Raw genomic sequence first — 23,154 nt, 5'->3', positions numbered from 1 at the left:
TCATTTGAAAGGCTGGCAGTAAGCACAAACAAGATCCTCAGGGATCCCTGCCCTGTGACTGAGCACAGGAGCCACAGCATTGTAATGATTACTTACGTCCGCTTTGTTTCAGTGGGCTGCTCCAAGAGCTGGAAGGTCAGCCAGCCTACAACCGACTTACAAAGATGACTACTTCTAAACATGTCTGAGACGGAAACAGTGGCACACGCTTTAATCCCAGTGCTGGGAGACAGAGGCAGGCGGTTCTCTAACTAGAGGACAAGTTCCAGGACAGCTAGAACAACAGGAAACAAAAAACAAAAACAAAATAACAACCACCAAAATAGCTTCTGCATTTTTTATTTAGGAAAGGAGTGGAAAGAAGGCAGAAATGAGGCTACCTGACGGAAGGTTATAGCTGACCATAGGCATCTTCCAGGTGAACGGTCAAGACCACAGATCCCCACCCCAAACATGCTCACTGTGAGTAAAAACTCTAAGAACTCTGGGTCCATCTGTAGGTAACACTGTTACTAAATCGCTAATACAGGTTTTAAACAGACCGGAGAGAAGATCACAGGTGCTGAAATAAGGGCAACACTTCACCTAAGCAGTATCAGCATTATCTAGATCCTGCTAAGGATCAGTTCCCAGGGGACAACTGGCTGTCAAGGTGGCAAACAGTTGAGTTTCTCAGGGGCATGAAGAACCCTGCGGAGAGCAATCCCCAACGGGGATGTGTCATCATAAGGCAGCTTGGCTTCTACAGCTTATAAAACACCATATCAAAAGCTGAGCTCCAAGGAGGGTTGCTTTTAGGTTCGGTACACACAAATCTCTGTATGTGGTGACTTGGGCTAGAAGTCTATACCTTTCAGATAAGATAAGACCCAACGAACCTAAAACCATAGATCCAATTATTAAGATGCAAACGACTCATTTTTTACAAGAGGTACTTTTAAAATCCCACACGCTATTTACTGCACATAAGCAAACTAGGAAATGAAGGAAACTAAGATCAGTGGTGGAAGAGCCGGAGATCCGTGTGAGCCAAGACGATCCCCAGTTCATCGCATGCCTCGATCACAACCTTGTCTGCAGCAGATCCAGATGGCGCAACAATGTAGGCCACACCACTCTGCAGAGGAAAACCCCAAAACCAATGTTGACTTTCAAAACACAATGCCATGTATACCTAGCAAAAAACAAAATTCCTCTCTAAAAAGCAGAAGCCAGGGGTAGAAGAGATGGTTCAGCAGAGTACTAGCTACTCTTCAAAAAAACAATCATCTGTAACTACAGTTCCACGGCTTCTTCAAGCAGGCACACACACACATATATATATATAAAGGCAGTCCAAACAATCACAATTATATATGATAAAATTTGATTATAAATAAAAATAAATATATCCTTTAAAAAAGCATAACTAACAATGACATATTCATACAAAGCAACAGAATTTGGGTTATGCCTATATCACACAGAAAAGTGAAATAATTCTCCATTTGTATCAAATCAAGAGCTTTAATATGCAGCTCTAAGTAACTTAAAACATCAGAAGCACAACTTTTTTTGTGGTGCTGGGACTGACCCCGAGACCAGGTGCTCTATGCCACACCCCCAGCCTCAAAGGCAGATGCCTGAAATGGCTTCTAAAATTCTGTGTCCCCAACACACACAGATTCTCACTTACCCTTTTAGCTCGGTCTACGTTATCCCTGAAAGGAAAGAAGGCATCGGAGCTGACAGAAACGTCTCTCAGTTTGTCGACCCATTCCTTTTTCTCTGCCTCAGTGAGTAACTCGGGGACTTCCTCAAACAGTGCCTTCCACTTCACCAGGTCTTCTCCCTAGGGAGCCAGGGGCAAGGTGAGCTCAGCATCACCGTCAGCTGTATCCAGTGGGAAGCATAAGGACAGAATCCAACTGGGCGTTTTCCTGTGACTGCTCACTAAACAACGACTAACTCAAGTTCCCATTTCCAGAAGCTCTTTGATGTTTAAAAACATATTCATAAAGGAAAGATAAGTCTTAGATTAAAAAGAGATTATACCTTGTAACTCAGTTTATCCCAAACCCACCATGTTCCCAAATCTCTAAGTTAAACCTGTAAGTTTATACGTTTAAAATGACCCTTCATCTCCAATCTAGGAGCAGATGGTAACTGATGTCTGTGCAGTTAAACTACACATATACAGCTGTCTTGAGTATAAAGTCAGCATAGGCAAATCAAAACACAATTCATGGTATTCACTACTGCCTGGATGTTTGTGTTACTTTACTCTGAAGTTTACTGCAATGTAACCCTCAGTGCAAAGGGATTAAGAAGCAAGGCCTTCATCAGGCCGAGGCGGAACACGTCTGTAATCCTGGCACTAGGATCTGAGTTCCAGGTCAGTCTGCATTACAGAGACGACCTTATCTCAAACTAACAAAACTTAAAAAAAAAAAAAAAAGCAGACTGTGACCTTATCTCAAACTAACAAAACTTAAAAAAAAAAAAAAGCAGACTGTGCCTTGAGAACATTCTTGTTGAAAACAGAAAAGGCACCAAGCCACACTAAGTTGCTACTGGCCTATGTAAGTACAGTAGAAGAGAGCCCCTGGCGATCAGCTATCAGGACAATAACAGTTCAAGTTTAATACACAACACAGCCTCTGTTGATACCAGGAGATGGGTGGAGAACAGTCCTCGCAATGGCAATAGTATAACCTGCAGGGGAAGCACGGGCGTACAGAACTAATCTAATATTCATAACCCAAGAAGCAGAGGCTTGTGGTTTCAGAAGGGCACAGCAGTACAAGTGACAGGGTTCAGAAGGTATTTTAATTTTAATGGTTTCAGACAATCCAGAATTTCTAGAAAGTCTTTCTGTAGTAACACCGTGAAAGTTTGTCCCAAACAGTGAACGAATTCACACAGCCCACCAGGAACTCAATCAGCCCGTACCTCACCAATGGTTCCCGTCACATACTGATCAATGGCATTAGAGATTTCTGCTCTCTTCACCCCGGTTTTAAACTTCATGGAAAGCACTCGTGGATGGTGTCGGAGCCACCATGAGTTTGCCTTATCACCTGCAAGGCGTGTGCAGTGTATCCGAGACTGCTGTCCTGCTCCGATGCCGATAACCTAAGAACAGACACTTCCTTTAGGATGCTGGTAGTGAGACGCACACTCTGAACGGCTCTGCTGGCTCCAAGACCCAAGGACCAGTGTACACAGCCGATCAAGACTTAGTGATGAAAATCAACTATTTTAATAGTTGCCTTCTACAAAAGTCCTGAAAGGCCCTTCTGAATCATATGCTAGTATCTCTTTGGCCTTAACAGCCACCACAACTGTAACCTGTAGGTTAAACATGAATCACCAGAAGACACATTGGAGCATGCCGCTGAAGTTGTATTAAAATCAGGCTCACTCAAGTTAGGAAAGACCCTAGGGATGCACTGGGCCAATGCTGCATCCCACGGCTGGGATACATGGTTAAGAGGTGTTCACTACCAGAGCTAGCTAAATGGCTCAGCAGGCAAAAGCACCTGCCCTGCAAGCTTGGCAACCCCAGTGTGAGCCCTGTCACGGAAGTACAGAACTCCTCACGCTGTCCTGAGATCTAACATGTGTCAGGGTATGTTTACAACCTTATATTCTATCCCCCATATCCTCCCTCTCCCCAACAAAAATTTAAAAATTTATTAAAAATAAATGCTCAATACTGACACAATTTAACCTTAACAATGGAGTTTTATGCCCCAATTACACCCACAGCAAGCTGAACAGAAGTTCGAATGTCCAAAAGGCACTTAAGGTCATGCTCAACCTCTTTAGCAATCAGGGAAATGCAAATCAAAACAACTCTGAGATACCATCTTACACCTGACAGAATGGCTAAAATCAAAAACACCAATGATAGCCTATGCTGGAGAGGATGTGGAGTGAGGGGAACACTCATCCATTGTAGGTGGGAATGCAAACTTGTGCAGCCACTGTGGAAATCAGTGTGGCGGTTTCTCAGGAAACTGGGAGTCAACCTCCCTCAGGACCCAGCAATTCCACTCTTGGTATATTCCCAAGAGATGCCCTATCATACCACAAAAGTATTTGTTCAACTATGTTCATAGCTGCACTATTTGTAATAGCCAGAACCTGGAAACAGCCTAGGTGCCCCTCAATAGAAGAATGGTTAAAGAAGATGTGGAACATATACACTCTGTCTCAAAAAGCAAAAAGCAAAACCAAAATCAAACAAAATAACCAAATGGCAAATAGCCTCTTGCAGATCCACACTGTACTGATAGCAGAACAAATCTAAAGCTAAAACGCCCCACTTTCTGTTACTTTAATTTGGGAGTGATCTGGGAGTGGAGAGATGACTCAGCGGTCAAGAACACTGCTTTTTCAGAGGACCTGGATTCAATTTCCAGCACCCACATGGCAGTTCACACCTGTCTGTAACTCCAGTTCCAGGGGACCCAACACCCCCACACAGACATATAGGCATGCAAAACACCAATGCACATAAAATAAAAGTAATTAATTTAAAAAGAGTTGGGGATGATCTATCTTGTCTGTAGCAGTGGCCACATAACCACAGAATTAAAAAAAAGTACATTTAAAACTGATAAATTTCACTGTGTGCAAATTATTTTTTAAGAAACCAAGCATGAAGGCGGCAGAGGCAGAGGGGACCCTGAAGTTCAAGTTCCTGTCTCAACACGTGCAGGCTGCCCTTTCAACAAATTCTCAAACAGAACCCAGGAGGCAGGGGCAGTGTGTGGCAGAGCAACTGTGAATGGGGTTTGACTCACAAGGCTACAGAAGACTAAATAAATAAAAGGTAGGGTAAGAAACATGTCAGAAACCCTGCAGGCTGCACACACAGCCCGATGACTGGCAGCACAATTCTTTCCTTTCCTGTTCCTTGTCAATGGAAATACTACCAGTGACGGGCAGCGGGGATGGGTGTGTGTGTGTAGAAACAAGTTCCACAAATCCAAAATGAGCCAGCTCATTCTAAGCAAAAGTCAGTGTAACCATCTCTAGTACTTGGCTCCGGCCTGCTGTCTACCACAGTGCCGAGTAAGCACTGACAAACCAGGAGAGGATCTGGCAAAACTTTTCTTTCAAGCACCGAGTACCCGAGGCGGATGGGCTTTGGGACACTGTGCAACAACGGTGCCCGTGGGGGGCTGATGGCGTGGTTACCTGTCCGTCCTTGGCATAGCACACGGAGTTGGACTGAGTGTACTTGACAGCGACAGTGGCCACAATGAGGTCTCTGAGGGCAGACTCCGGCAGCTGAAACAAACGGGATGCTTAAGTCTCACCAGGCTTTTGAAACCTCATTAACTTTAAGCTACGGATACACCAGTGTAACAGACCTGTAACGCAGTCTGGTCCCCGAGTGACAGCCAGATGAACGAGTCATGCTTTACTAAAGACTGAAATACGCTAGCGTATCTGTGACTAACACAGTGCAGTACCCATGTGTCACCCTCAAGCTAATGGCGACTGTTCAGCAACAAGCTGTGAAATATGCCATTTATTTTAATAAGACATTTTTTAACCAGAATAATTAATAATAACTTAAGATAAAAGACTTAGATTACATTTCATCTGTTATGTACTGTGATTCCCACACAGCCAATGTATTCTGGAAAAGTCAAATTATACCATCTTTTTGCTTTGCTGAGAACATTTTAAAAAGCTATTTAAAAATATTCTGCAAACTCTAAGCCAACATTCAGCAGTAAGTCTGTAATAGCCCCAAATGTCACTTCCTCTGATACAGATCAGAAAGGAGGACGATGATCCACGTGTGTATGCTAAGTAGATAAAGGGTACTGACTACCCAAAGAGAAAACATGATGCCTGCCATCCCAGGAAACGGCACCCAGAGGCTGATGCAGGAGCATCTGGGCTCCCAGTCCATGCTAGACTACAGAGTTAGAGAAAAAAGGATGAAGTTATACTGTTTATATAAAAAAATGAACATAAGTGAGGATAATCATATTAAGTAATAATAAGCCACTCCCAGAAATACAAATATTCTGTTTGTGGTGCCATGCACAGTGTGTGTAATATAAAGAAAACTGTGTAGAGGAACAAAGAGGACCAAACAGAGCGGGAGGACTAAAAGGTGTGGGGGTGGAGGGTGGGGGCAGGGATACGGTCCACACACAACAGACCGTGTAACATGTCCTTATGCTACAGAGGGCTATATGCAATTAAAACTTAAAAATAACCAAAAAGGTAAGCCTGGCTTCATCCCAATTAGCTTCTTTAAAAGAGGAACAGAATGGAGAGTACACGAGAACTCCCCGGCTGCATGTGAACCTACACTTTTTAAATCCCAAAATTCGAAGTTTTAGAAGATTTTTAAAAGAATTTACTATTCCAGGACATTAATCTATCCTTCATCTTTTGTTTGAGCCAACAAGTACAATCTGGGTCCATAAAAAGCTAGCCTCTTAGAAGTCACCTTCAATACAGCCCTGGCACTCCCTGGCATTCTGACTCAGATCAAAGGATACGAGAAATGCCTGTGCGGGGATGTGAGGAACCTCAGCCAGCTAAAGCACCATTTTTCTGAAAAAAGATAAGGCTTTCAGTGTGTGCAGCTTCCCCTGCCCAGCAGTCAAGGCCAGATCAGTGCTAGACCTCTACTTTCCACTCCTGCTACAATGACCTGCTCGTGACAAGACCAGCGCCTCTGTAGAGGCACAGAGAAGCAGGCCACAGCAAACGTGGATGGCCACAGAGCACAGGAAAACCACACACACACACGCAGTTCTCATCCATTTCCCTAGTTTGTAACTTCAGTCAGATTAACTATTCTCTGGCCCAATTCTGTACTTTTACAATGCAGAGCACAGGCCTCTCCTATAACACTGGGACTGAATAAAATACTGCATGAAAGCAACTCTCCCGAGGTCACCATTATCCCAAAATTAGACCTCTTCTACAGGGTGACAAAAAACATAAAACATTCTTCACATTAAAAACAATTATCAAGCAGTGAAAAAGGAAACGGCCTAAATACTACGGTGGCGCAGATCTACTTGGGCAGTCATGTGGCTTTTCCTGATGTGAAGCAACATTCATCAGTACAGAAAAGCATCTGCAACCTAATGGATGCAGCGAGGGACGACACAATCCCACTTAGGTATGACTGAAGACTCTTATTTCTATGTATGTACATACAAAGATAAGCTTCTAATGTGTCAGGCTTTCCTGACAACTCAAAGATGAGCTAGCTGCGTGCATATCTACCAATGACAAATATGGACCTAATAAATGATAAGCTTATATATACCAAAGATAGACATGCTATTAACATTAGTTTAGATATTTTAAAACTTACATCTTTATTCTTGGTGACAATATTGCTAAATAATGACTTGTCAATGACACCATTATTTCTCTTCTGGCTTAAACGAAGACCAAAGAGTGTTCGAACTTCATTTTCATCCGGTTTGTAGGACTGGTCCATCTAGGGCACAAATTATAAAAGTTACAAGTACATCCATAGCCTCAAATTTTTCACACAAAAATTTTCATTCTTGCTGAGCATGGTGGTGTATGCCTGTAACTGGAAGAATGAGACAGGAGGACTTCAGATTAGAGACCAGCCTGGGTCACAGGACGTTCCAGGACAGCCTGAGCTAGAGCCAAACCACGTCTCAGAAAACATGACCAAACACTAACAAGATCTCATTCTTAAGTTACACCCATTTTCTTAACACAAACATGTGTGATGACATCATTTAGCATGGTACATAATACAATGATCATAATACAATGGCCAGGCACCAAAGCCACCAATCACCATGGGAACAGTTATGATCATCACAAGTTACCAGGCCTTCAATTCCTTTCTTGGATAAGCACACAGACCAGAATCTCCAGAACACGCTGAGGCACAAAATGTACATCCTATTTCTCTTTTCTTTCTAGAGAGTTCTTACAGAAATTTAGCTAATCTTTGAATTACAAGTTAAAACAGGGCTGGAGAGATGGCTCAGAGGGTAAGAACATTGTCTACTCTTCCAAAGGTCCTGAGTTCAATTCCCAGCAACCACATGGTGGCTCACAACCATCTGTAATGAGGTCTGGTGCCCTCTTCTGGCCTGCAGGCATACATGGAAGAAATGCTGTATACATAATAAATATTAAAAAATAACACAAAGTGGGAAAAAACAAGAATTCTAGCTTGCATCTGAAAAATACTCCCCCATGAAGAGGATCACTCTGTGAATGTGAGACGCTACTTTCATCTAACCGTGCAGATGGGAAATTTAAAAACACCACGCCCACGAGGACATTTAGGATGCTGTCCACTTTCTACAGGGACAGTACACACAGTCTGTGTCCCAGCTCTATTTCTCTTGGGACTTAGGTAAATTATATACAGATATTAGACAACCTGCAAGGGTGTGAAGCAGGGTACACAAATAAAAAGCAAAAAGAAGCCAGGCATGGTGGCACACGTCCTTTAATCCCAGCACTTGAGAGGCAGAGGCAGGCTGATCTCCTTAAATTGGAGGCCAGCCTGGTCTACAGAGTGAGTTCCAGGACAGTCAGGGCTACACAGAGAACACCCCCCTTCCCGCCCACACACCAAGGCAAAGAATCTTAGACCCAGCAAACCACCTGTATAAAAAATTACTAAGATTAACAATAAACGTGTCTGGTAGGGAGTGGTGGCACACCTTTAGTCGTATGAGTGGGAGGCAGAGGCGGGTGTATCTCTGAGTTCTCAGCCAGCTGAAGGGCACACAGTGAACCCTGTTTCAGAAACAGTAAAAATAGAGAAGTCTGATGTGCTGCTCTGAGTGTCTAGTCCCAGCACTCAGAAAGCTGTGAGTTCAAGGCCATCTTGAGGTACACAGCACAACCCAAACTCAGGCGGAAAAAAGACAAGGGGAAAAGGGATAGAGACAAAAATACCAAAGAGGGATACATTGGAAAGCTGTCTCTGTAAGAAAGAGATACACAGGGAAAAGGGCACAAAGTGAAACTGCAGACTAAATCGCCACCTAATGTAGGAACTGCCCTGACCTGAAGAACACAGTAGTTCCCATTTTTCTTTTTAGAAAGTATTTTCAAGGCTTCTTCTTCATATCCCGGGGCAACAATACCATCTGACACCTGTAAATACATTAAATGCAATTTTTATTTTTAGGAATCAGAGAACTCTGTAAAATAAAGCAACACTGAGCTGTCCTACATAATGCACCAGAACTATGAGGAGATTATTCTTTAGGGCTGACTGTTTTACAAGTTCTCCTATTTTCTGTGGTTAATCTTAGTTTTAACTAAGAACGAATGGATGATTCACGTTAACGCACGAGCCTTGGGGAAGAAAATCCCATTCTTATGCTAGTCTCTTCATGAAGGGGGCTTGAAGTCCACACCAGAGGGATCATGCTCCAGTCTGGCTCAAGAAAGCACAAAACAAGGGGGTGAGATCCCAGGTCTGTAATCTTGCAGCTAGAGACACAGGGGTCTCAGTGTCTCCATGAACTGCAAGAACAAGCCAGGCCAGCATGGCTGGGAAGGTTTAAGGTCAGAAAGAATCCCTAAAGTAGCTAAGCACCGCCATGCCACAGTCCCCCTACCCTCCTGATCACTGTCTTTGATTCCGCTCTAAGCTACCTCTCTGGTTGTGTCTCCCAGCAGCAATGGTGGGACGCGAACCTGGTACTAAACGATAAGGGTCAGTTCAAAATGCTCTGCCCTAGTCGTTCAGATCTCGAAGGGTCTGTAGCAAGGGCCATTATTTCTTCATTGTGCAAGATGGCTCTGCCTGCCTTCAGAACATTAACTTTGGCGCTAAGATGTACCCAGCAGGCAAGTGGTAGTGGCGTACACTTTTAATCCCAGCCCTCGAGAGGCAGAGGTAGATGTATCTCTCTGAGTTCAAAGCCAGCCTGGTCTACAGATGGCAAAATTGTCACACAGAGAAATCCTGTTTCGATCCCAGCGGGGAGGGGAATACACATCCAGCAGAGATTTAAAAGAACTAAACATATAATGAAAACCCCACCGAGATAAACATCCACCTGGAACCTTAAATCTCAAAATTAACAACAAAACGTCAAGGATTTGTGGTCCCCGTATAAATTCAGTATCCTACATGCTAAAGGGCTGGCACAATCACTGTAGGCTACAGTTTCTGTGAAGTCTAGGAACAAGTTATTCAGTTACATATGGATCAAAATACCTGAACCTCTACTCACTTCTCTGGAGATAATTTTTGCAGTAGGGACATCACACACATCAGACAATGCAATAAAATCACCAAATGAAGACATTCTATCAGCTCCTGTAAGTGAAAGTCAAGGGATTTATTGCATAAAAAAAAATCCATGTGATCAAATCCATTATTTCCTCTCTGATCCCTTCCAGGTTCATAAACATGTTGGGGTATGTCATGTGCCTGCCCAACTCTGCTACTTGGATGTGGGCATACTATATGACGTAGAAACAAAAGCTTACCTCATTACCCAGAGTTAATCTATCAGTCAAATAACGAGTGAGAAGGGATTCATTAATTTTACCTTTCGAATTAGCACTTGGCTGCAGGTCAGCATTAACTAGTGAAGGAGGACAGGGCCTCCACCCACACAGAGCGTGTCTACAGAAGCAGGAGGCTGGAGGCCGTAGCACAAGCACAGCTGCTGCCTTTGGCTGTAACTGATAAACTGCTGCAAGGGTCTTAAAATCCCTCAGGAACTCGTACCTGCTCATCACTGCACCCAGGAATCTGGAATTTCTGGGTATGTAAAAATGCAAGCCAAACTAAAACTTAGCAGTTAGAATAAACACACAGTTTTTTATAATAAAAATGTATTCAAAGACCTAATCTAAAATAAAATGTACCAATCTCTTTGTTTCCATTTATTACATTAAGATACTAACATGTACTTTTTAAAATATACTCAGCTTAAGTATTATTAAAAACAAAGAAAGACAAATCTAAATCTTATAATGCAAGTTTAAGCAACATTATCTTATTCTATTAAGGATAAAGCAGTGCTCTCTCCTCTAACTGACAAAATCTCTCCTCTGACCTCTTGCTCGTGCGTATGCAGTGGCCACAGGTGTGAGAGCTGGATAGAGGTCATGGACCATGCAGACTCTGGCTTCATCCTCACTGAGTGGAGTCCCAACAGCAGCACCTGGCAAAGAAAGAAGGTAGAGTCAGCGACAGCAGCGGGTAGGGAAGGTACCAGCCCACCAAGAAGCAATGGTCGAGCACCCCCACCCCAACAAGGAGAAACAATGACCGAGCACCCCTATCCCACCATGTACACACACAATTTCTTAAAAAGCCATAAAATAATAATCTAAAACTTTGAATTGCTACTTTTCAAAACTGACACCAAAATATTTTTTTCAAGGGTTGGAGGTGTATCCAAGACCAGGGTTTCAATGCCCAGTGCCACAAAATAAAAAAAAGGAAACAAAACAAATTTTAAAAACTGGTATTTTTCAAAGACCTAGCCAGTATTTTTCAAACACCTATGGAGTATATTTTCTAGTACTTGTGTCAAAGTAAAAACGACTCAGCGAGGTAACTAAACACCAAGCACACCGGGCAGGGGCAGGGGACTTTCTCTCTGGCCTCTGAAAGCAGAGCTGAAGCTGACCACACTGGCATGGGTGGGGAGCTGGACCACTGCATTCCTGATTCTGCTCTGCTTGTGTCACTATCATTTTCTTCTTCCTCGCTCACCTCACTTTAGCACCCAGTAAATATCAGGAACAATTATGTGCTGGACTGCAAACAGAACCCACAGTATGGACAACCAAACCGTGGAATTAAGGACTTGAGTATAGAAACAAAGGAATATCTCATTCAATAAAAACAGGAACAGTCTCTTTGCTTGCTAAGGTACACTTCCAGCACAGAGAGGCAGTTAGCTGGTTCTATCACATTGAGTCACTTCATTTTCATTTCTAAACTTTCAGAACAACACTGCAAGAGCCAACAGTGCAGTGTCTCTGTCTCCTAACAAGGTGTGCGTACTATGTTACCAAGTTGTATATAGCTATATTGACACTATTATCAACAGACGTCCCAGATTATATAACTGGCATCAGAACTTACCATAGTCAGAAAAACTGGAAAGAAACAACAAAAATGCCCAAGCACTCTAGAGCGTGCTGGGGCAGGGCCCTCACCTGCTGGGCTGACATGCTTGAAGGAAGCTGCAGCCGGGATGCCCACTGCTTCCCTGAGTTCCTTCACCAGCTGCCAGGCATTCAAAGCATCACACAAGTTTATGAATCCAGGGGCTCCGTTGAGGACTACACATAGAAACACACACACATTAACAAGCAGGTTCGATAAGGTCATATTATGTACATTCCTTAAAAACAAATAGCATATCTAGGCTATACAACTTGCATGTGATTTTAGTCAAAAGGAGGAGAACCAAGAGTCTACAAGGCCCAGGTAGAGACAGAAGGTGGATCTCTCTGAGTATGAGGTCAGCCTGGTCTACATAGTGAGGACCCTGTCTCAAGAACCATCCCCATACCTCAAAAAAAAAAAAAAAAAGTAAACAAGAGGCAAAAAGATATCTATAAACATAGCAGTAACTTGGTTTCAAAAGGAGCGTAACTACACTCTTACGTCACCTTCAAAGACTTGCACCCCAACCCTGACCCCACCTGCAACTGCAGACTAGAAGTAAATAGTAAGAGACTTGGCAACAATGACAAAACCAAACATTTACTAAATTCATGTGACTAAGATTAAATATCTATGGAAACTACAGTGACAGTATATATCACACGTCAGAAACCTTTTCAATGGGCTTTGGTAATGGGGCTGTCACCGCCATTTCTGCGGCTATAAATAGCCTCTCACCAATATTCTTGCAAGCAAAAACAACAAAAATCAGTAGCTGACCAAGCTGGGCTTTGGTGGTACCTGTGTTCTGTGTGTTGGTCTGTTACTGGCTGCCTATCTGGAGTGAGTACACATGCTGACATTTCCCGAGGAACAGTGTCACACAGCAGAAACCCACAGTTCTGATTCTCAGTTCAAAGAATTATTCTTCACTGTCATTTCTTCCTTTTGAATTAAAATTACTTATTATATTTTGTGTGCATGTGTGTGGGGATGCAGAAGCAAGTGTGCTGCTAGAGGACAATTCTGACCCGGGACTAACTGCAGTCACCAGGCTACTGTAACAATACCTTTGCCCCTGAATGAGCACACTGGGCCCTCAATGCTATTTAATTTAAGGTCACACTTCTATTCTGGCCCACTACAGCTGTAACATTTGGCAAACAGACAGTGGCTCCTGACCCACTGTAATACACAGGTTTTTCCCTGCTGCTTTCTCCACTGCTTGAGCGACCAATTACAGCGGTGCCACAGGACTGGTCTGATGGGCCCTCTTTTGGGAAATCTCAGGAGTCCCACCTGATCTCAAGTCTTCCAAAACATCAATGTCCCCCAAACTGTATCTCCAACTCCAGCTTTGTGTATCAGCCAGGACCTGTGGTTTGTCAGGCAGTGCAAGATGCACCACTCTGACACCTCGTGTGCACGGTCCAACGGGAGCCTCGATTTTGGATGATTAAAAATGAGGTATTAAGTAATTTAGTTTATATTCTGATGGGAGTAACTTCAGACACAACACAGAGAAAACCAGGTGTCTAGACGCAGCACACACTCCCTACACTTTACCTGTGATGGGAAGCTTGGGTTTCAGTGTATACAGCTGGGCAGGAGTCTGATGGGGGTTCATTCCATACCGCAAGGGCATCTGGGAAATTCCTTTACTGTATTGCTTTCTGAAGTAATCTGAAATTGCTTCATCATATTGTGCAGTATGAGTAAATGCCTATAAAAAGCCGCATTTCGTGAGATATTAGGAACACTTCCAAGGATGCTTTAAGGTACATAGCCTTATACCCACAACCCACCCCAAATAAACCTAAATAGTACAGCTAACCTTTCTGCCTTTGAATCTGACAGAATACTCCTAATTTTTGACCTCTCCGTGTTTAACAAAAGGACCGAAGTCACAGGCAGAGTGCAGAAAGCTGTATTTAGGAGACCTGCATACTGCTTGAACTGGCACTCGGATAAGACAGCCATTGCTTGACAGGATTACAGAATACACCCCACCTTCAAGGCCAAGTGGCGCCTGGTCTCCAGGGAGGTGTCCTTACTATCAGAGCCCTGCATCTCTGCAGCCACTGCCACATAGTCCTCTGGTTCACACACGACTGTCACTCGAGCATGGTTTTTGGCTGCGGCTCTCAGGAGGGTCACTCCGCCTTTGAAGAACAAATACATTATTTTTCTTCAGCATTTTGCTTTCAGTTCATGAGCTCTCCCGTCACTGTGCACAAGACCTTAATTTCTGACTTAATAGGGGAAAATTAGCCCATATGAATACACAAAATAATTAGTTTAAGTTTAATATTTTCTAAGCCAGATGGGGTGATACACCATGAGAATCTGTGCACTTTGGAGACTGAGGCAGGAGGACCACAAGTTAGAGGCCAGCCTGGGCAACACAGCAAAGCCCTGTCTCAACATGAAACAAAACCACGAATACTCAATAATGAAAAGAAAAACAAAATCTCAAAGAGAATTTAACCTCCACCCTTGTCAATTCTGAAAGGTTTATCCCGACTTACCAATGTCAATCTGCTCAACAGCTGCCTCGACAGTTACATCCGGAGCAGCCACCGTCTTCACGAAGGGGTACAGGTTACAAGCAACGACCCTGACAAGCAAGGAGAGCTAGCTGTCACTGGACAGCTCAAGCTTCGTCACTTACAGCTTGTCAGGAACAAAGCAAGTTACTGAAGATGTGACCAAACCCACGAGGATCTAAAATATAAACCGCTAGCCTGACATTTTCAGATTCCTTCTTAAAGATTGACTTTATGTTTGTGAGGATTTGTCTGCATGTGTTTATGTGTTTATGTACTCATCATACATGCAGTGTCCGTGGAGGTCACTGGACATCAGACCCCTACGACCTAGTCAAACTGTTGTGAGGGACCACGTGGGTGCTGGAACCCAAGCTTGGGTCCTCTACAAGAACAGCAAATGCTCTTAACCACTGAGCCACCTGCCCAGCCCCAACATCTCCTTAGAAGTTACATAGAAAAGAGGTCTGGAGGCTCTACACTCGTAGAACACAGAATCAGCACATGCTCTGGACAGGGTTAATGTCGTCCTCACCACACCAGCCTGCGAGCTTGAGGCCTGTCTGGCCTTAGCTAACTGTTAAACCTGTACGGTTTAACATGAAAGTCCCAGCTGGTGGAGACCAGTCCAATGGAAGGAGAACTTCCCAGTTCACTGATCAGGACTGTTGGCAGGGCCCATAGGTATGGATCCATTTGGAACTTACTTCTGTTCCTTCAAGGTGACTGTCAGTAGTTCAAATAACAGATCAGAGAGTTCTGTTCTCTCAAGGTTATTGTCAACAGGTGTGACTAATATCCAGACCTGGTATTTTTAGGTATTAAGAAGTAGATCTCTTTCTATCTCAAACAAAAGTCTAATGATACAACTAGGTTCCTACTTTAGTAGGGAGATAACAATGGATTCCACCCAGGGAGTGGAGCCTATAGAATAGTTTGGTAATGTGAGCAGTACTTGTCTTGCTTAACTAAGTATGTAACTCATAATCCTTCAACTGGTCTGTTCATTCCTTGCATCATGTGAATGCAGTTGTTTTTTTTTAATCTTACTTCTACCTTTAGGGATCAAGGCAGAGTTACCTTAGCACCTAAAAATTAATTAGGGGCTGGGAAGATGGCTCAATAAAATAGGGTATTTGCTGCCAAGACTGATGACCTGAGTTTGATACCTAGAGCCCACATGGTAGGAGAGAACCAACTCCTGTGGGCGGTCCTCAGACTACGACAAGCCACTACAGCATGTGTGCCTCATAAATAAATAAGATCTTTAGAAAATAAATTAATGTAAGGTTAACAGAAAACAAAAGCCACAAGATTACATCAGGGCATACAATGTTTAAACAATTCAGCATCTACCCAAATTTTTTTTTTAGAAAAAGACATCAATAAATTCAGCATTGTAGAAACAACTCAACATGATAAAATGTAATAAAAATCTAATATTATACTTATTGATATCTTAGAACCAATATTTTCCTCCTAAGATTCAGAAATAAGAATATTCACTCTTAACCATTTCTATTCAATATTCTGTCACATTTTAGCCACAGAAATGTATAAAGAAAATTAAAGGAAAGGCATCAGGGTTGACACCATGTGGGATGATGCTTATACACAGAGAAAATCCTCAGCTGTTAAGAAGAAAATCTATCAGCCTTAATAAATGAGTCCAGGAAGGCCGCAGGTCTTATGATCAATATACAAAAATCAACTGTAATAATACACATTAGTAAACAACAATCAGGACAGGAAATTAAGAAAACAATGCAGTAAAGACAGCACTAAAGAAAATCAAAGACTGAAGAATAAAATTACAGAAGTGTCAGACTGACATACTGTAAACACAAAACAATGTTGAAAAAACTAGAGGGAAGAAATCCCTCATATTCATCTAGACTAACTCATAAAAGAGCAATTTGCTGTTGAGATGACAATGAGGCCCCGCATTCATCTACACAACCTACAGACGTCCCACTGCCTTTCCTACAAGTGTTGCACAGCAACCCTACACTCAAGGGAGAATGCAAGGGTCCCTGAATGGCTCCAACAGAGCAGGAGGACCCACAGCTCTCTACTTCAGATTTTACTGCAGATCTACCATAGGAGTGTACACTGGCATAACCACAGAGACCAGGGATGCCTGAGCCACATGGAGGAAAGAACAGCCTTCAACAGATAATGCTGGGACAATGGACGGTCCCAAATGCATCAAATTAGATCTCTGCTCACACCTCTCCGTATATAAAAATTAACTCAATCAGCAGGGCTGGGTGTAAAATGGCACACCCCTGCGATCCCAGCATTTGGTAGATTAAATCAGGAGAGGCTAGTCTCAACCACGCAGTTGAGATTCTGTCTAAATACAAACAAGCAAAACCCTAGAATCACAAACTCAACCGCAAAATCAGAAGAAAAAAAAAAACAAACCAAAACCCTTCATCACCACAATGAGGTGTCTTAGGTATGACAGCAAAGGCACGAGGTCTAAAAGAAAGAAACTGGACATCATCAAAGTAATCAAAACCGTGATGGTTGAATGACAGACACCACTGAGCAAGAAACAACCCACAGAACGAGAGAATCGTGAGAAATCAGCAACCAAGTGAGACCGCACACCACTTAGTGCAGGAGTGTTGGGGGGAGGTACAGACGTAGGCGGGAGACGAGAGTGTTCTAACAACGAATATGGTGACGGTTTCACAACTTCTTTTGAATATACTTAAGACCATCGGACTGCACCCTTTCAATAGGCCGAACTGTACAACACACAATCCAAACCTCAATAAAGCAACCGTGGATGCTTAAAGAAAACAGTATCTTTGTTTTTATGCAGTGACGTTTAAACCTTAACTTTTGAAAAGCAAAGATTGTGGGATGTTTGCTCCAAATGCATGATAACAACAACTAAGTATAGGTTGTTTCAACTTAAAATTACATAGTTTGGAAACATGAATTTGGTAAAATTAAAATGCCCATACATATGCAGACAATGCACACAGTGTTTACATCGTGAGCACAGGAGAAGACCACTCCCCCACAGTGATCACAGGAGAAGACCACTCACCCACACAGTGAGCACAGGAGAAGACCACTCCCCCACAGTGATCACAGGAGAAGACCACTCACCCACACAGTGAGCACAGGAGAAGACCACTCACCCACAGTGAGCACAGGAGAAGACCACTCCCTCACACAGTGAGCACAGAAGACCACTCACCCACACAGTGAGCACAGGAGAGGACCACTCCCTCACACAGTGAGCACAGGAGACATCAGGTTTAGCACTGCTTATCTGAGTTCTTTAGCTCATTCAAAACTCAGCTTCAAACTTTTTACCTTATAAGGTTGAAATCAAGTCTGGCCATGTCAGCAGTATCTTCTGGAATATTTCGTGCCAAGATCCCTGATGTAATAAAGTAGAAGCACACAGTAAGGTCAGAAACTCAGGTACACTGTGTAGTCCCACCAGCCACAAGGTAAACCCTCTAGTATTCTTATTTTTTCTGAGATGGGGTCTCACTCAGTCGACCAGGCTGACCTCCAACTCATAGAGACCTACCTGCCTCTGCCTCCAAAATGGTAGGATGAAAGGTGTGCACCCTACACCAAAGACAGGGCCTCACTTTATTGCCCAGACTGCCCTTATACTCCTGGGATCAAATGACCCGCCCATCAGTCTTCTACTTATTACAGGCCTGTGCAAGTGTACCAAGCACTTAATATTCTAAAAGAACATCACATACAGTTGAAGCGTTTTGAAAGAAAATATTAAGATAGTTAACAATAGACACCAGTGGTCCAGGTCTGTACTTCTAAGCAACCAGGTCAAGGCAGGAGGATAGCAGGTTTGATAGCAAGCCTGGGCTACACAGCCAAGACCAAAGCAAACAACAACAGAACACCTTTTTCCTCAACACTTAAATCTCACCTGGTCTAGCGGCCCACACCTGTGAGCCCCAGACTAGCAGGGACAGAGTGGAGTCTAGATTAGACTTGCCTCACAGTGATTGCCCCACAATGACTGTCTCAAAAAACAAAACAGATCTAATGCCTTTTCTTACACAAAACAAACACAATTCAAAACCTCACGAAACTGTAAAAGGAATTTTTACATAACCTCTGCCAGTCTTTCAAATCTACATTTCATAAGTAATAGCTCATGACTTGACTGGTAATCCTTGGCTTTTCAGTCTTTTTCCTTTATTTTCCTATTTCCCTCAGATTTATTTATATGCATGATTACTTGGCCTGTATTATATGTACGCACGCCAACCATGCCTGGTACTTAAGGAGGTCAAAAGAAAGGACTGGATTCTCTGAAACTGGAGTTACATTGGGGTTTTGAGCCGTCATGTAGGTGCCGGGAACTGAACCTGGGTCCTCTGCAAGAGCAGTCGGTGCTCAACTGCAAAGGCTGAACCACCCTCCAGCACTAGCTCTGATCATCCTTCACAAGTTTTACCACGGCTTACAAGGCAGAAATATACTTCTTGCTGCTATTACTGTCTAGAGGGTTTTCTGTGTGTGCCAGACAAATGAACAAAGGTCACACTCTTTTGAGAGCCAGTTACAGTATATCAGTATATTCTAAGTCTGAACTACTGCAGAGGTGTACAGTCAGGCCGTAACACAGAAACACTGCAGTCCAGATCAGCTAAACTATTATTAGGTCAAGATCAAAAGAGAGGAAAACAGTATGAACTCGTCCTGGAGGGAGGCCAGTTATACTCATAAGGGATTCTTGAGATAGGAAATAAGACAAAAGGTGACAGAATGACCCAGCAAGAGAAGTACACTGATGACTTACTGCTTACACTCTTGAAACTACTAACTACAATAGCTCTGTTATAAAGTGAAGGTGTCAATCCCTTACCAGCATGGACAGCAGGATGCAAGGTTTTCACACGCCCTCCTAACATTTCAGGAAAACCCGTTAGCTCAGACACATCTCTGCAAAGAGAGTAACAAAAAGTTACTAAACCATCATTTCCACTACTCCCCCCAAGTCTACTAGACTCAGGCCAATGGATTCTCCCCCCAATCCAACTTAAACAATGTATCAAACCTTTAAATTGTTTCACTAAGCTAGATTTCAAAAATCTAATTTATTTTACAAAAAATGTTTTGTTTTCTATATGTTTTTAATCAATTGGGTATTAAAGCACTGGCTTCACAATTTCCAGAGATGTCAGTATCTTTAATCAAGAAATAAATTCAACTGAGAATCATTTATAGAGAATTTAACAACAAGCCCTGATCGTAAATTTAAAGTTTCTAAAGTAAGCTGGGACGTGGTGGCGCATGACGTTAATTCCAGCACACTGGAGGCAGAGACAGGTGGCTATCTGTGAGTTCGAGGCCAGGCTGGCCTGCAGAACAAGTTCGAAGACAGCCTGCCCCCCTCCCCCCAATACACAAACAATAAGTGAGTTAGGGATATGGCTCAGTAGCTGACAGGGCAAGACACTAAGGTCAATCCTCAATACCACCAAAATAGTAAGAATCAAGGGGCCGGAGAGATGGTTCAGTGGTTAAGAGCACTGGCTGTTCTTCCAGAGGTCCTGAGTTCAATTCCCAGTACCCACATGGTAGCTCATAACCATCCATAATGAGATCTGGAGCCCTCTTCTGCCCTGCAGGTATTCATGCAGACAGAACACTGCATACATAATAAATAAGTAAATAAATAAATAAATCTGAAAGAATAAGAATCATAAAGCTACTGGCACAGGTAGGGAATGGGCAGTGGCATGGAACGGGAGTGACCATCTGACAAACCTTAACTAAACTAGGTGACACATGACCTAAGAACTCCTTACACTTCAAAATTCTGATTCACCTTAAATGAAATATCAACTTGGCCCAAAGGACTCAGCTGTACCTTGCAAGAACCTTATTGTCTGCTGTCCCTGACACTCTTGCCTCTCATGAGAATCTCAAGAGACAAGACGCCAAAAGATTCTGAGGAAGACATGTATTTAATAAGCAAAGGCATTCGTGCAGTCTGAAGCAGTCAGATCTACAGGGGTTATGCATTGCTCACAGAGAATGGATAATAGATCCCTACAGAATTATCCATAGGCCGAGAATTGTTATGGCAACAAAGACAGAGAGATCTTTTATTTTCTATCTGAAATTTATCCCAGTGGTGTGTCCTTCCTCTGAACTTCCTATCCTGAGATTTTTTTTTTCCTTCCTTTTCTATCTTCCAGCCTTTCAGGAACATCTCCTGACGCCTCTTGTCAATCAATCCCTCCTCACTGCGTAGTCAGGTGATGAAGAGCTTGTGAGTGGAGCCAATGACTTGTACTTTGAAGATGCTAATGGAAGAGGCAACTGTACCTACTTGGAAGGAAGTTAAACCCAGGCCTTGGAAACTGAGAATTTGTGTTTGTTCTGCATAACAAATGGTCCACCTAACTTAATTTGCTTGCCAACAGTGGCTGGGTGTTAGGGTTCTAAAAAAAATCAAATCTCTCTAGTCCTAACCCAACTTCTACCCCTTACTGTTTGTTAGGTTGTTACCTGGAGGTTCCTCTTCCACAGAGGAAGGAAGGTTGGGCCGGCCTCACAACGTTATTGGGAATAAAAGGTTATTTTTCTCAGTGTCTGATTGCATCTCTTCCGAGTTAACATAGTCACGTTTTTCTCCCTGGACTTACCTTTAAAACTACGTACTGCCTTACCTGACTGCCAGGCCAGCATCCCTGAGCGCTTTTGCCGTGCCTCCGGAAGCGACTAGACTCAAGCCAAGAGATGCGAGGTTTCTGGCAAATTCCACTAGGCCAGTTTTGTCAGACACACTGAACAGAGCTGAAACAGAAGGCATTTCTCATTATTTGCGGGCACGGCGTTCTCCCGGGTCTGGGGAGGGGACCTGTGATTGCAGGCCCAGGCCCAGCACCGGGACACACAGTAGGCAGGCCCGGCCCCGGGGCTTTCCCAGCTCGGCCAGCGGCGTGCTGCTCGGGCGGGTGACCGGGCTTGGGGCAGGCGGGACCCGGCCATGCTCCGCGAGGGCCTCACCGAGCTGGCCTGGAGCCATGGCTGCTGCGCTGGGTCGCGGAATAAGAAGACGGAAAGACCACGTGCGGACTCAAGCAGGCCGGACCCCGCGGGTTCGGGAAGCGGTGGGCGGGGCGGGATGACCCCCACGTGACCCGAGGCCCCGCCCTCTCCCCAGCGAAGCTGCAGCCCAGGGCGGGAGGTGCAGCTGGGCGGGGCTGCAGCTGATTCGGAGCCGGGAATTTGCCGCCCCGGGCTTCCGGGCTCAGCACCCAGATCTGGGCGTGGACTCCCGCCGTTCGCGGGTTTTCTGGGTACAGCCAGCATCCAGGGAGGCGGGGCTGCCGAGGCCTGAGCACCGATTAGGGGAACTAGCCAGAGAAATAAGCAGTCCTCGGTCGGGGGCGAAATCAGAAAGAATTTGTGCAATGCTCTACCATGCTCTCCCCGACCCGTTTTTTTTTTTTTTTTAGTAGGTTTGGGAAACAAGCCTGAGACCTACAGGTGAGGTTACTGACTCCACAGGCCAGCTGAGAGCCCAAAAGAAGTGAAATTGACCATCACTTGAGGTTTCATACCATATTATAAAACGACCTGGAATTTATACCAAGATCGCCATCTTGTAAATCTGTAAAATGGTCTTCCTTCAAGCCCAGGTGAGAAGAGTGATAATAATTAAAGGTTGCAACAAGACTTCATTTATTAAAACCAGGAACAGCAAAGTTGAACACATAAACTCTTTTGAATAGAAGTGACACCTTTGACACAAAATAAACACATCTTCTGTGTACACAGCCCTATTTTAACGTTAGTGTTTTAATATTTTAATTATGTTTTTATTTTTAATCTTCTTTAATACAATTCAACAAAAGAACCTACAATTCTATAAAAGAACCCCAAATGCTACAATTCTATTAAAAGTCTAGCTTTTTATTTCTGATCTAGGCTCCCCATCTGTGCAAAGTCCATTTTCCTACTACCTGGATACTGTTTATTTCTGCTTCTTGTCTTTCCCTCTCTAATAGTCCGATCCCTTTTGATTCCCTGAAATATCTGTTGAGCAGAATCAAGTGTTTCATTTTCCTGACCTCTGAACACCTCTCACATTTCTAAGGAAGATACATTAGGATCACCATAGTGTCTTCAGAATGTGTTTACAATGTTAAATGTACAGAGATGAGGTTCATGGTCAGTGGTGCAGGAAACCACCCTGGCCAATCACATTAGATTTCTATAGGAACTAGAAATCAAAGACAGCAGTAAACAATAAAAGGAGATAACAATGTTTAGAAATTACATTCTAATTTCTCACTGTAAATCAATAGGTATTTGAGGGAGTCAAAAGAGATCAGACTATTAGAGAGGGAAATATGAGAAGCAGAAATAAATAGTATCCCGGTAATAGGAAAATGGACTTTGCACAGATAGGGAGCCTAGACTGAAAATAAAAAGCTAGACTTTTAGTAGAATTGTAGCATT

At 43.4% G+C, this 23,154-nt stretch overlaps 1 protein-coding gene across 1 annotated transcript; it reads right to left on the bottom strand.

Moving 5' to 3' along the window:
- Nucleotides 1-323: 323 nt before the first annotated feature.
- Nucleotides 324-21,848, bottom strand: Atic (5-aminoimidazole-4-carboxamide ribonucleotide formyltransferase/IMP cyclohydrolase). The gene is made up of 16 exons (XM_048459105.3): nucleotides 21,697-21,848; nucleotides 21,357-21,483; nucleotides 19,544-19,620; nucleotides 18,007-18,073; nucleotides 14,653-14,741; nucleotides 14,135-14,286; nucleotides 13,691-13,847; nucleotides 12,172-12,297; nucleotides 11,058-11,165; nucleotides 10,224-10,309; nucleotides 9,043-9,132; nucleotides 7,346-7,474; nucleotides 5,188-5,280; nucleotides 2,932-3,114; nucleotides 1,676-1,831; nucleotides 324-1,117 (listed from the first exon to the last, which is right to left on the bottom strand). Exons 1-16 carry the CDS (start codon nucleotides 21,713-21,715, stop codon nucleotides 998-1,000), a joined length of 1,779 nt encoding a protein of 592 aa, XP_048315062.3. The 5' UTR covers nucleotides 21,716-21,848; the 3' UTR covers nucleotides 324-997.
- Between the last annotated feature and the right edge of the window lie 1,306 nt (nucleotides 21,849-23,154).

This window comes from Myodes glareolus, chromosome 1 (genome assembly GCF_982192425.1).
Source record: "Myodes glareolus chromosome 1, mMyoGla1.1, whole genome shotgun sequence".
In the NCBI taxonomy this organism is placed as follows: domain Eukaryota; kingdom Metazoa; phylum Chordata; class Mammalia; order Rodentia; family Cricetidae; genus Myodes; species Myodes glareolus.
This window is presented reverse-complemented; position numbering and strand designations above follow the sequence as displayed.

Bases quoted from the DNA above. Each gene is read 5' to 3' on its own strand.
- Atic (XM_048459105.3), bottom strand. The intron at 14,287-14,652 runs GTAAGTCGGGAT...TGTTCTTCAAAG, and splicing joins TGTTGAGCAGATTGACATTG to GCGGAGTGACCCTCCTGAGA. The intron at 1,118-1,675 runs GTAAGTGAGAAT...TTTCCTCTGCAG, and splicing joins ACGTAGACCGAGCTAAAAGG to AGTGGTGTGGCCTACATTGT.